General features: G+C 44.8%; 3 protein-coding genes and 2 non-coding genes across 6 annotated transcripts; 1 reads left to right on the forward strand and 4 right to left on the reverse strand.

The window, feature by feature from the left end:
* Positions 1-2470: 2470 nt before the first annotated feature.
* LOC123087202 (lysine--tRNA ligase) lies at positions 2471-7996 on the reverse strand. 2 transcript variants are annotated; one of them, XM_044509139.1, is made up of 16 exons: positions 7766-7996; positions 7591-7659; positions 7268-7336; positions 7026-7191; positions 6846-6939; positions 6616-6701; positions 6326-6441; positions 5562-5642; positions 5083-5208; positions 4696-4978; positions 4100-4196; positions 3835-3991; positions 3370-3513; positions 3206-3274; positions 2954-3097; positions 2471-2855 (listed from the first exon to the last, which is right to left on the reverse strand). In XM_044509139.1, exons 1-16 carry the CDS (start codon positions 7835-7837, stop codon positions 2811-2813), a joined length of 1818 nt encoding a protein of 605 aa, XP_044365074.1. In that variant the 5' UTR covers positions 7838-7996; the 3' UTR covers positions 2471-2810. The 2 variants fall into 2 exon arrangements, with proteins under 2 accessions (XP_044365074.1, XP_044365075.1); XM_044509140.1 differs by having other exon boundaries at positions 7747-7986.
* Positions 7997-8030: 34 nt separating this feature from the next.
* LOC123087204 (50S ribosomal protein L18) lies at positions 8031-10359 on the reverse strand. Its single transcript, XM_044509141.1, has 2 exons — positions 10131-10359; positions 8031-8666 (listed from the first exon to the last, which is right to left on the reverse strand). The coding sequence occupies exon 2, from the start codon at positions 8645-8647 to the stop codon at positions 8303-8305; it is 345 nt and encodes a 114-aa protein (XP_044365076.1). The 5' UTR covers positions 8648-8666; positions 10131-10359; the 3' UTR covers positions 8031-8302.
* On the reverse strand, positions 9282-9399 carry LOC123089008 (small nucleolar RNA snoR104). The gene has a single exon (XR_006442204.1). It is a non-coding gene; the product is annotated as a small nucleolar RNA snoR104 (small nucleolar RNA).
* LOC123089007 (small nucleolar RNA snoR104) lies at positions 9728-9845 on the reverse strand. The gene has a single exon (XR_006442203.1). It is a non-coding gene; the product is annotated as a small nucleolar RNA snoR104 (small nucleolar RNA).
* LOC123087205 (uncharacterized) lies at positions 10331-13198 on the forward strand. Its single transcript, XM_044509142.1, has 2 exons — positions 10331-10689; positions 12883-13198. Exons 1-2 carry the CDS (start codon positions 10382-10384, stop codon positions 12890-12892), a joined length of 318 nt encoding a protein of 105 aa, XP_044365077.1. The 5' UTR covers positions 10331-10381; the 3' UTR covers positions 12893-13198.
* The last annotated feature ends 569 nt before the right edge of the window (positions 13199-13767 follow it).

Below are 13767 nucleotides of genomic sequence, written 5' to 3' on the forward strand. Positions count from 1 at the left end.
AGGCGTCTGGCTAGGAGGCTCCTGCGGCCGAGGAGACGCCGGAGTTGACATGCGGCGGAGCGCCATAGAGGCTAGGTATTGGGGGAAGATGATAGGAGGATAAGGAAGAGGGCACGGGGAAGCAGCTCGTCGGAGCGACGGCGCTCGCCGGCCGGCGGGGCTCCGGCGGGTGCGGCTGCCGGCCCTCCTGTGCGTGATAGCGGATCCAGGCGCTGCCTCCCGATCCAATCGCATTTTTTTTCCTTTTTACGTAATAAGGTTAACTGTTGGCCCGTGGCCTCGTGGGGGAGATAAAAGATTTTTTTTCTTATTCAGCTTCTTTTTATCCTTTTCTGTGTATGATGGATGGCCCCATATGACAGCAACATGACGGTCTCCCCCAACTGTTTCTTTTTTCGAGAGCACGCCCATAACGTAACATATTTTTATAGAAAGCAGAAATATGTATAAGAAGTTGAGTGTGATGCGAACATCACACAAAGAAAGGGAAAAACCATCCACACCCACTCCAATTACAAAGCCTACTCTCTCACAAATCTATTTAACGCACCAGCACCTAACCCGGCATCTTTCCATTCTTTGATCTCAGACATGATATGGTTATGGAGCTCGTCCACCGTTTTCTGTTGGTTTACCCGGTTGAACACCCTAGTATTTCTTTGCTTCCAGAGCGACCAAGCCACTGCAGTCACAACCGTGTCGAAGGCTCTCTTGTCAGCTCGAGTAAAATTTTGTCTTGCGAGTAGCCACCAGTCCATCAGATTATCTTGTCCTTGTGGGTGAGCCACCTCCAAGTTGAGGCCAATGATGCATTTGTGCCACACTTGTCTAGCGTATGAGCATTGGATGTGAATGTGCTCCGCATTGTCTTCCTCTTGAAGGCACGTGTAACAAGCCGACGGATGATCTTGCAGCCCATGTCTTGCTCGGCGATCCGATGTCCATATCCGGTGTTGGACAGTCAGCCAAGCACGAATCTTGCATTTCAAAGACGCCAACTCCTCCATATACAAAAAGCATAAGGCACCCTCTCCAATCTTGGCATAGCCTGTTATACACAGAGCGAGCCGTGTATTGCCTCGACGCATCCGCCGGAGCGAGCCGTGTCTCCCCCAACTGTTATCCTAAGGGAAATGAGTAAAATCAACCGATTGATTTTGTTGAAAGATCAACCGCTTTGTTCGGCAGCCACGTACCCTCATCACGCGTGGCTAGTGTGCCCACACCTCACAACCTTTGAACCTTATCCCTTCGTTCTGGACTGTTCTCTTGTGAAGTTCTGATTCTTTCTCTACCCACCGCAAATCTCTCTCTGCCGTCCCCATCTAACTCCACCGGCGCAGCAACGGAGAACTGCGAGAGAGACGACGCAGCAAGCTCCGACTGTCCACACCATCGCCGCAACCCGTTGCTGCAATCCCGGCTGCTCGGCAACGCCTATGTTGCGATCCGGCTGCAGCCCTCGTCGGAAGCAGCGAGGGCTCGCCAATGCTGCGAGCCGCCGCCGGAAGCAGCGAGGCATCATCCGTCCTTGTGCTACGACGCTGCGTTGAAGCGCATGGAGCGACGGTGCAGCAGAACGAGGCGCGGTGACTCTGAATTGAAGCGCGTGGCGCCGGCGGTGCTGCTGGGACGGCGCGGCGAGTCAGGGCGGCGGCGCTACGTACATTCGCCGACGGTGTTACAAGGGAGGGCGCAGCGACTCCGCATTGAAGCACGTGGCGCCGGCAGTGCTACAGGGGCGGCGCGGCGAGTCGGGGCGACACTGCTAGATTGAAGCGCGCGGCCGCGCTATACTAAAGCGTACGGCGTCGACAGTGCTGCAGGGAGGGCGCAGCGAGTCCGAGCGGCGACGACAGTGCTGCAGGGAGGCGCGACGAGTCTGGGCACCAACACTGCACTGAAGCGCGGCGTTGCCGGCGGTGCTGCAGGGAGGGCGCGGCGACGCTGCACTGAAGCGTCGACCATGTTGTGCAGACGGCGAGAGGAGGGCGCGGCGACGCTGCACTGAAGCGTCGACCATGTTGTGCCGCGGCGAGAGGAGGGCGCTGGCTGTATGTGCGTTGAGGCGATGTGTGTGGGGAAGAGAACGAAGCAGGGGTTCTATCAGTGTGCATTGACCAAAATCAATGCACAGGATTCATCCAGATCAGCGCGATTGGACGGCCGTCAACCCGACTGATTTCCCGCGTTGATTGGTACTAGCAGCCTCCTAGACCACGTGGCCCTGATGTGATGGATGGGCCCACTGTCAGTTTTGTGTCAAAATATGGTCAAACGTTGTTTTTAGTGTTTTCAGCAAACAAAATTACTCCAAATCGATGTTTTCGGCAATTGTGGTATTTTTTTGGCAATTTACTCCTAGTTAAGCTGATCTGGGTAAGCCGGGAAATTGGAAACTTCAATTTTTTTAATGATTTACCTCTAATGAAATGTGTGACAGGCTGTGAGAAAGAAAGTAGGCCGAGGATGTGATCCCACATACATAAAGAAAAGTTTTTTCCCATACTGGAGATGGGTGTTACAAGTCCGGTGTCCTTTGAAGGTGCATCCAGCCTATGCAAGCTCATACTCTTGGTCTGCGCTTAAACATGGACAACTCCGTGTCTCTCTGAGTAACTCAATAGCCAATGGATCCACTCCAACTCCAAATCAAACACGAATCCACAAATATCAAACACTCCAAGTAGCAGTCTTCAACAATGATATAACACTCGTGTGAAACCATGCATGTTTGATGTTTCTTAATTATGTAATACATGTAATACTGTTGTTTGTTGTCCCTCTTCAATCTAAACAGCGGTTTCCTACTAACCAGGTAGTTGGGGCTTCATTGTTGGGAATAGAAGAACCTCCTGAAAATTCACAAAAAACAGTAAGTCGCTGGGCAGAGAAATGCTGTGTCGTGCAAAAGAAAAGAACTACAAAGAGGGGGTAGGGGTGTTGCACAAACCTTGATGTTCTGCGAGTCCGTCAGAAGCATTGCGATCCGATCAATTCCCATCCCCCAACCGCCCGTTGGTGGCAAACCATACTCGAGAGCAGTGCAGAACGCTTCATCGAGCGCCATCGCTTCGTCGTCTCCCGATTGCCGGCTCTGGGGAGAGCAAGGTTTCACAGAATGGCACGCAGGTTTTCAGAAAAACGTGGCTCTAGAAATTTAATCTAAAGTTTCAGCAGAAAGTTTCGGTTTCTGGTTACATACCCTCAGCTGCTCTTCAAATCGATGTCTTTGCACCAATGGATCATTCAACTCGGTGTAGGCATTGCATACCTATCAAGAGGATACAAAAGTACCGAATTATGCTTTACAAATTAGGGGGGAATGTGCAGCACTGACGCATAGTGTTGCAGAATAGCAGAATTTACCTCATGCTTGTTGATGAATAACTCAAATCTTTCTGTCAGTCCTGGCTGAGTCCTGTGCCATTTGGCCAGTGGGCTCATTATCTCTGGATGGTTGATGATAAAAGTTGGGTTCACACATGTGGCCTCCAGGAAATGCCCAGTAATCTGGTATAGAAGAAACTAGTATGCTCAATAGACGTTATGGAATGTTTGCCTTAATAGATTATGATAAACTACGGTGAACAGAGAAATCATAAGTTGCAAGATAAGTTAAACAAGCCAAGTTTTTTTGAGGAATATTAGACCAACTTGTTACATTCTTGAAAGTAAAGAACATATATTGATCGCCTTGCCTCCTCATGATATACTTATGAGAAATATGATCAGTATTCGGAGTGGGTACCATATATGGTCACAACTCAAGACTAATATAAAACTAACAAGTAGTTCTAACAAAGGCTGGCATCCAAGAGACAGGAATGAAACCTTGTCAAGCAACCGTGCTGTTGTTTGAGGCGGCGAGCATTTGATTCCATACTTCTCACACGTTGCCGCGAGGTATTTGTTAGCCTCGTCGCTTGACAAATCTGATGGAATGTCAAGCCCAGCGATAGATTTCAGTTCCTGCATCATATCTATCCTCCTACAATGACATTGAAGCACCAAACAACCCAAGTGAGCAAACAACTTAGATAATATCAAATCATATTTCACAGGTGCAGTCATGATGTTCAGAGACCATATCTACTACCTGTAAGGAGGTGTGAAATCGATCTCTATGGGAGGGTTATCAGCTCCATTCGCATGGTATTTTATCCTAGTACCACCAGTCAGCTCCCTCACCATACCTGTCATAGTTACCAAAACTTAGATACACAAACATTTTCGACACAATTTGGCAGACATTTCATACGACGGCTTTTCTAGCCCATCCATGCAATCAATTGAAAAAAAAACTGATTCCAGTGGTCCATGAATGCATCACTTGGGTAGTACTCCCTCCGTTTTTATTTAGTCTGCATATTAGGTTTGACTGAAGTCAAACTTTGCAAAGTTTAACCAAGTTTATAGAAAAATATATAAACATTTACCATAACAAATCTATATGATGTGAAAGTACATTCAATAATGAATCTAATGGTATTGATTTGTTATTATATATGTTAATATTTTTTTTATAAACTAAGTCAAAGTTTACAAAGCTTGACTTTGACCAAAACTAATATGCGAACTAAATAAAAACGGAGGGAGTACTTGCTAGCCTAAGTGCAACACCTAACATTTGGCATGGTCTGCCTGGCCTGTAAACATGAGCCAGAACTATGTGTTGCTAAAATAAGTACGTACCCGACAAAATGGTTTCAGTAAGCTCCATCAGGTCATTGTAGTCTGCATAAGCCATATAGAATTCACATCCTGTAAATTCAGGACTGTGAGTTAAATCAAACCCTTCATTCCTGAATTGCTTTCCAATCTCATAAACACGGTCCAAGCCACCCACAACCAACTGCTTCAGATGGAGTTCAGGAGCAATTCTCATGTACAGATCCATGTTTAGTTCGTTGTGATGTGTAACAAAAGGTTTTGCAGATGCCCCCCCGGGAATCAAGTTCATCATTGGTGTCTCAACCTGGAAAATGACAAAGATGGGAAACCATTTAACCAAATAAGATAATGACTTCTCTTCTGTTAAATAAGCGCTTCAAAGAGAATGCATAATGGTTCAGGACCCACCTCCAAAAAGTTGCGTTCATCAAGGAACCTTCTGATGAAGGAAATGACCCTGGATCGTGTTCTAAAGATATGTCTCACTTGATGGTTTACCATGAGGTCGAGATATCTCTGGCGGTAGCGAGTTTCCTGTAAATAGATGATAAATCGTTGGAACTAGCTAGGAAATTATGATCTAACATTCAAAACTGGTCGACGTTTTTTAACACAGAAATAACCTCTTGAGTGACAAAACACAAACTGTTCTAATTTTTTTTAAAGGTATCACAAAGAACAAGAAAATTGAAGCACTGTATCTGTATGCACCCCAGCAATTGATGATATGAAAGTATTTATATAATATCCACCTATTAAAGCATTACTGGGCACTAATATCAAGTTTTCAACATTGATGACTGACTGTATAGAGTGTGGCTCGAACACATCATTAAATTCTCATATCAACTGAGTTTTGGCGGTCAAGGGGTCATGGTGACACTAACCTGGTCCTTTAAAACATAAGCTTCAGTGTTCCTTCCTATTCCTGGAACCCAACAATCAGCACCAGCTTTTGCTCTTGTTGTCTGTAAAATAATAAAACACTTTAACATCTTGTATTGAAAGGGTGTATCTATCTATTTTACAGATGTCTAGGTAGAATATCATGGTCACATGGATAACATGCTCTAATTTCCAAGGAATTTAAACTTGAGATAGATGGATCCAACATTGATATTTTTCAGGTAAAAGTGGACTGCGTTTTCTTATCTGTCCTCTTTTATGTGCCTTAGTGAGCAACATACCTGTATGACTGACAATGCAGTGTGATCAGAAAACATGTACAGATCAAAAATATTATCTAAATTATCTCATAAATAATTTAAATTCTGAAAATGATGTGGCATGACAGGACGGTACTCCCCCCAAGAGGAATTTACAAAAATTCCGAAGTGTGCACAACTAATTTGTGCAAATCAGCCCCTTGGCCGACTTTATATTCACGCCATTCTACTTCTGGAGAAGTATGGGAGCAATTTCGCTAATATGTTTTTTTACATGGTCTGCCACATGTTCTATCATTAAAGCAGCATGAGTGCTCAGTGAAATATCTAAGGATAACTCCTAGAGTAGATTTGTTTATTTGATCGTTTATGATTTTCGTTGCTTGTCATCGATGGTGGTGTTGTAATTTGTTGTGCTTTCTAGGTGTCACTTCTGATACAAATATGGCAAGATCAGAAATATCTGTTTAAGTATCCCATCTCACCTTGCCAGCAACAGCAGTGCAACGCCCGGTTCTCTGGTTCGGTAGCATATGGAGGCATGGGGAGAGCAATATTAAATTTCTGGCAAATATGCTAAGTTCACCCCTGCTACTCCTACCTGATATGGATGTCAAAATAAAGTGTTACCATGCCAGGAAAAAATAGCTGAAAGAAAAGGCATCAAGTGTCAATTTCACGGACTTCTCTAACATTGTTCGGACTTTCAGACACAGAAAAGATATAATCCTCAACGAGGAACTGCTAAATTGGACAAGCACACAAGTTTACTAACCTGGGTATCCAATTATACCGACAATATCACCCCGCTTCACAACACTGTGGCACTTGTAGAATTCAGTTTCGGCCACCTCTGAGCAGCTAACAGAGAGATAAGAGACTAGAAATCACTTCATATATTTTGGTAATGGAAAAAATATATAAAGAAAAGGTATTATAAATGACAAACAAAATGCATCTGATATGCTAATTTCGTCATCTTGATCCAAACAATGCAACTGATACCTGGCCCCAGCCATGACCTGAACCTTCACCCCATCGCCATAGAGATCATAAAAGAAGAGCTTGGATGAGGAAACTCTCTTGCTCATGACCCTCCCTTGCAGGCACAAACAAATAATTTCAGGAAGCAGTAAACTTTGGCAGTGCTAACTACAGTTACTTTCACATGGAAATAATCAATACCAGCCAGGCTTTCAGTGACAGTCAGCAGATGTTCACCAGCACCCAAGCTGCTGTACTTGGCCACATAGTCCGCGATGGAGATCGCGACCTCGAACTTGTGCGGATAGGGGTCGACGCCCGCGCTTCTAAGCGAATCGAGCATCTTCAGCCTATTTTCATAGTATTGCTGCAGCAAGAAGCAGAATCAGCAAAGCTTCTTGCTGCTGATAATTTTCTTACTGCTGATAGTTTGGAGAACTGACTGTGGGGTCTGTTTCTTCACCATCCCCAGCAGGACCATGTTGTGGCATCATGCCCACCCCAGCTAGACCCTAAGAAGATAAACACCAGTCATGACTAACCAAGCTGAAAGATTAGGGGCTAAGCGCATGCAGTACAACAAAACCAACAGGCAAAAGAGAAAATTCAGAGGAGTAAAAAAGATCACAAGACAACCAAACTGGAATTTCCTAGTAAAGACTGAGAGACGAGTTTCGAGGGTCACTGCCATCCGAACTGATGAATCGAGACTAGAAACACCTAAACAAACAAGAAAAGGGAGAAGTGCAGATTCTGCTTGAAATACCATGTTATCCCCTTCCTGTTCCATCAACTGCTCCATCTGCCTCCCCTCTCTCTCTCTCTCTGTCTCCAGCTGCATCATCAAAACCAAATGAGAAACAGGCATGCCCAAAAGCAGAGCAAGAACACCATCCAAGAGAAGAACAGGAGCACCACTCACTCGAAGTTGTTGGATTCACCTGTACGATGAAGATGAACTTGGCCAAACCGCTGTTGATCCTTCCTCTTTGACTTCCTCCGCGGGACCCCATTTATATAGGGGGCACGGCAGGTGTGAGCTGATGCACCATTAGACAAAAGGAAGTTTGACGTTTCTTGGACTGGCCCCTGCCTTTTCTTTTCTTTAACTTTCCTTGTGAGTGCGAGCTGACTGTACTTCTTATGTTATTCCGTGGTAGCCAAGTTTCAGGGTCTCATACTATATTTGGCATGGGAGACTTGACCTGAAAAGTCTCAAGACTTGGAATCCAACAACGTGATTCCCAAGTAACAGTATTATTCCCAGCGCAGGTGTTTCAAAAGTAACATGTCGATCTGTATTGTGTTGCCTGGGACAGTTACAGGTTCGAGAAGTCGAAATCGACACGGGGAAGCTAAACTGAAAACATCATAAGCCTGAAGGCACTATTTATCTGCACTTCACTTCAAGAACAACTGCCATATGTCAGGACTAAACAGCCGGTGGAAATCAGCTACTGATGATCGGCTACCACCGTTCACAGCAGCTTCACGCCGGTGGCCGTGAGAGAATCGATGACGGCCTTGACCTTGCCGTGGTACGTCTGGTCTCTCGACATGGAGACGGACACCGCGGGGATGCCCCTGAACAGCAGGCGCTCGCCAAGCAGCTTCCCGATCTTGGCCGCCGCAGCCACATCCCGCGTCGACTCCATGCTTGGCCTCAGGATCTTCTCCTGTGAGCTCGCTGCGCATGCGATGGTCGCCGATGGGGTGTGGATGACCTGGGCCGTCACAAAGTTGTTTGTGAAGTGCATCTTCAGAACATAGGGCTTCAGGAACTTGGTGATTGCAGGCGCCCTAGCTGGTGCAGGGATAACCATGTCAGTTAGTTAAGCTGATCTGCATAAGCCAGAAAATAGGAAAAGGGAGTTAGGCAAGAACACATGCAATGTTTCAGAAAATTGTGAATGGTTATAGCGAGTACACAGCAAAAAAGGTACTCCATATGTTTCAGATTCTAAATCCAAGAATGCGTACACATGTATAATGTATCATAAAAAGGGCATCCAAGTTCGATGGTTATGATCAGTTGAATCCAGGGAAAGCATGTTACAGTTCACATCATCATAGTTCATTATTCTTGAAGTAACAATTTCAGCAGTTGAGAAAGTGACAAAGTGATCCAGTAAATAGTAATCAATTCAAAACGTTATGGCTGAAACTGAAGAATTTTTAGTACGCAGCCTGAAGGTTACTGATATGTCAGCACACAGTATAAGTGTATAACATTCGGTAAGAGTCCATAACAGAAAGTTGGTTGGTCCCAGTGTCCCACTTTCAGCCTTTTCTTCCTAAAGCGTTTAATCAAGACTAACCGCAAACCATTTAAGCAAGTTGACATACTCCAAGGACCATACTGAGGAGAAAATCTGAAAATGATACTACTAAATATGGACATAAAGGAGTTACTAATCCGGGCAAACATTTTTGAAGGAACATCAAAACAAATCCAGCATGGATGTTTTCTCATTTGAGACTTGCAGAACTCCCTAACAATACCACAAGCAGGAAATGAAAATTTTACTTTAGGAAGATTGTATCAGGTAGGCATGTTGTCCTTTGAATGCCACCATCCTTTTCTTCCGTTCCATGGCATATAAAGTTGGGAGTAGTCAAAGTGTTGGAAATCGCTTTAATCAATAAGTATTTTGCTTCTACAGAAATCAGTAAAGATACAAAAAATTCCACCAATATATTGAATACCAAAAGGCCCTCATTCAAAGCTAAGACATATTGTGGTGCCATATCCAGGGTTGAATTACAGACTGAACTTGGAAACCCCAGGAGATCACAATGAGTAAGCAAGAATTCTTCTACGCAAGATAACAACCAAGGAATGTTCTGAAGAAACCATAACTGGAAGTTGAGCTAAGTCCACCGGTGTGGTCACAAACACTGATGAAGCTGTCTTATCATTTGAGACTTGCAGAACTTGCTTACAACACCACAAGCAGGAAATGACAATTTTACTATAGGAAGATTGTATCAGGTAGGCATGTTGTCCTTTGAATGCCACCATTCTTTTCTTCCATAGCATATAAACATGGGTGTGGCCAAAGTGTTGGAAATTGCTTTAATCAAGAAGTTTTACTTCTACAAGAAATCAATAAAGACACAAAAAATTCTCACCGGTATATTCAATATCAAAAGGGCCTCAATTAAAGCTAAGACAGGGCTGAATTCCAAACTGAACTGGGAAACCCCTTGAGGTCACAATGAGTAGGCAAGAACTGTTCTACGCAAGAAAACAAACAAGAAATGTTCTCCTAAAGAAATCACAATGAGATCGAGAGAGAGTCTTACCGTGGGCGGGGTAAACGGCGGCGGCGCTCTGCTCCCGTCGGGGCGGGCGGCGGCGGCGGCGGCGGCGGGGAGAGGGGCACAGGCACTGACGTTTCGCCCTACAAGCCAGAAATGCAAATTCAGAAGAGCGCAGGGGCCCGAGTGAAACAAAAACATCGGAAGAAACAGACGGTCGACCGAGAGCGAGAGCGAGGCGTCCCGAATCTCAACGCTTCATTCAGGCAGCGATAGTTCGGGGCAGCGACGGCGCGATGCAGGCACTGGCGCGAGCGGCGCGGGGGCTGTGGCCGGCGGCGGCTGCGGCGGGGAGGGGGCAGGCGCAGCTGCAGGCGGCGCGGGGGATCGTGGTGCAGGTGAGGGACGGCAACCTGGAGCGCGCGCTGCAGGTGATGGAGCGCAAGATGCGGTCCAGCGGCATCGAGCGGCTCATCAAGCGCCGGACGGAGCACCACGTCAAGAACTCGGAGAAGCGCGTGCTCGCGCGCAAGGCGCTCATGGCGCGCGTCCGCTCCCAGGAGCTCGGCAAGAGCCTCCGCGACATCCTCATCAAGAAGATCAGGTCAGCGCCACCGCCACTGCCGCTCCCTCCCCACCTTCTCTGGCACAGTACAACATTCGTCGTGATGGTTGCGAGTTGCTGCGGTGGGCTGTGGTGCGCTCCAGGTGCTCGACGAAATGCCGGTTGCGGTTTTGCTTGTGTATATAAGGGCGTGTGGGTTAGGTTCCGCATGGTAGGTGTTTGATGAAATGCCAGAGTGATTGATTACAAAATTGTGAGAACGTGAGATGCAGATCGGTTATACTATCCTGGGGCTTGGTATGGGTGCTTACTACTTTAGAGCTACGGGCTGTTGAACATGGAGAAGATTTTGTGATAGAGTGAACTAGGTTGGCCTCAGATTAGATATCCAGAGACAGTCATGCTGTATTGGGTAATCCCGTCACCGATGTGATGCATATCAGAAACCGAGAAAATTGGAAGTCCATGATCCACAAACTTATAATAATCTAGTAAAAGGAATACAGGTTTGATCACTTTAATCAACAAAAGATCGTTTTAACCCTTGAATGTTGGCTTCGTTTATAAGTTCAACATTACTTGATATGAAAGTAACTTTATTGATGTTGTGTTAGTCAGTTAGTTGACATAGTTAACCTCTGACATTTAACCCTTGAATGTTGGCTTAATGTGTAAGTCCCCTTTGTTTGTTTGCATCAGCGTTGAGCATACGGCATAAACCTCTGATATTTAACTGGAAGTGTTAGATCAACTCTATAGAATTCATCCGGTCATGTGCAATGCAAATGTAGAATGTGATAGTATATGGTAATGAAGTAATGAGTGATGAACCATATCAACTGTCAAGGACGCACATATGAACCAGTATGAACTCTCCCGTTTCCTTATGACAACATCAGCATACTGAATCTCATAGTGCACAACATCTACTTATGAGTTGTATGAGACATGTATAATCTTAATTCTGCTGGGCTGCCATTTCTCATTTACTATCGTTTCAGAGAATACATGCTAAACAAAGTAAAACTAATATCCTGGTAAAATTGGAAAAACAAATCTGACATTGCACTGTCCTATTTTGGCACGAAGAGGTTAATTTAAGTATATTGGATGCAATTACCCCTTATATTATGGGACGGAGGGAGTACTTTTCAAAACCAATTCCCGCAATCAACTGCACTAACTGAAAAGACCAGCTGAATTAGTCCATGCCAACTTTCTTCTTAGCACCTTGCCTGGTGCAACTACATTGCTTCCTGATCAAGCAGTTGGGTCATGGATGATGGATGGTACAATTTAAATTGCTACCCCTAGGATTGCCTTGAGGTTGTAACTGTGATCAGTTAGATGATATAGCTAGTGCAGCATATATATGTCGAGTTACTGGATGAACTAAATCGGAGGAGAATCCAAATGGAAACGGTAAAGATTCAAATATAGGCCACGCACTGACAGTAATACACAGGACAAGTATGATACAATAACATTATCTGATTGCTTACGGTTAGGTTATTGCATGGTTTCTAGAGCTTTCACATCTGTATTCACATTATTGTGGTTATTGGTTATTCATATCTGATGCATCATCATGGAAAAGTTTATGACACATGTTACTGCACTGATCACATGCTTGAGATAATTAGAGAACGGAGGCAAATAATTCATTTTCAAACCCATTGATGACAATATCACCACACAGGTGCAATCATTGTACTGCGATGTTGTATATATGTTGTTAGGTCTGTACTGCCTCAGATTGGGGGCACCGTGCTGTGGCTCCATATCTATGTAACTTAGTATTTCTGTCAGATACGTAATACTGCATTGGGCATGAGGAGTAAAATAGGCAAACCGCTAGCATTTACTGATATAGAAAGTCGAGTATGTTGAGCAGACTAATTTCTTACAAGGCATACCATTTATGTGATTAGCACATCACATCAGAGTGAGAACTCATTTCATTTTAGTAGGAGGTACTTACTGTATACTGTTTTTGTGATGCTGTTTGCACTTTGCGAAACTATTGTCTGCAAGAGCTTTTAATGGGGCCTCTAGTCTAAAGTACATAGTCTTGGAGCCTAATTCAGTATTATATACTTAAATTTGTTGAGTAAACGTTGTAGCACTATGCTCCATGAAAGCCTTCAGGCAGAAATCGGCGTTACTTGTAAACTTTGTTGTATGAATCACATTTTTTCTATCTGTTTACCGAAGAGTGTTTGCTTTGTGCAGGGGTCAGTAAGGGCATCTCTCAGCGGGCAGCATTTCAGCAACATTCAGCGGTACTACAGGAGGGTTACAACGCTATTTGTCATGGGTGCTCCATGTTGAACATTGTAATCAATCTCCATGATGGGATGTAGTAACTGAGCTGATGATATTTTTTTGAACTACAGATCTGTTTACAGCAGGTTGATAATAACTTACCTGCATGCCAAGAATCTTTTTACGTCTTGGATCATAGGCAAGGTTATGATAAATTGTTTGTTGAGGAATTTTTATGGTACACCTTAGTAATGTACTGTTCTTGGTGTCTCTGAATCTGCTATGGGTGCATGTGCTCTGTGTGCAATAATTCAGGCCTTTTTTTTGAGGAAAATAATTCAGGCCTTGTGTTGCTGATGGAATGATGACCATATGCAAACAGTATGTTTCCACCCTTTGCTAGCCTTTTCCAATATTACTCCTCAAGAACTCAAGCCGTTGTTTTACAATCCTCTATCCACCCTTTGTACACATATTATGGCTAATATGTTGTTGTTGAGCCATCAAGTTTCTTCATATTATGCTCTTTTCAACTCCAACGGATCATGGTAGCTTCGGGCGACATAGGGTGGCCCGCTAGGTAATTGGGACGTTTAAAAAACGAATATATGGTTTGACCAAGCGAAACATCCTAGTATTATGCGAACCACGACTCTTTTCACCCGCTTAGAGCAACTCCAACGCAAGGACCCAAACGAACACCGATTTTATCCGTTTCGTGTCCGTTTGGATTACCTGTCCGCCTAGTGGACATAGGGCGGACAAGCCTTGTATCCAACGCACGTCGACCCAAAACTCTCCGCGCCGCCCGCCCCCTCCTCTCTCCCTCGCGCCGCCCGCCCCCTCCTCTCT

The sequence above is a fragment of the Triticum aestivum genome, chromosome 4A (assembly GCF_018294505.1).
Source record: "Triticum aestivum cultivar Chinese Spring chromosome 4A, IWGSC CS RefSeq v2.1, whole genome shotgun sequence".
Classification (NCBI taxonomy): domain Eukaryota; kingdom Viridiplantae; phylum Streptophyta; class Magnoliopsida; order Poales; family Poaceae; genus Triticum; species Triticum aestivum.

Coding starts and splice junctions, on each gene's coding strand:
- LOC123087204 (XM_044509141.1), bottom strand. CDS start 8,647: ATGGTTATCCCTGCACCAGCTAGGGCGCCTGCAATCACCAAGTTCCTG.
- LOC123087202 (XM_044509139.1), bottom strand. CDS start 7,837: ATGGGGTCCCGCGGAGGAAGTCAAAGAGGAAGGATCAACAGCGGTTTG. Junction 4,979..5,082: donor ATGAACGCAACTTTTTGGAG/GTGGGTCCTGAA, acceptor GTCATTTTCCAG/GTTGAGACACCAATGATGAA. Junction 2,856..2,953: donor CGGACTCGCAGAACATCAAG/GTTTGTGCAACA, acceptor GTGAATTTTCAG/GAGGTTCTTCTATTCCCAAC.
- LOC123087205 (XM_044509142.1), top strand. CDS start 10,382: ATGCAGGCACTGGCGCGAGCGGCGCGGGGGCTGTGGCCGGCGGCGGCT.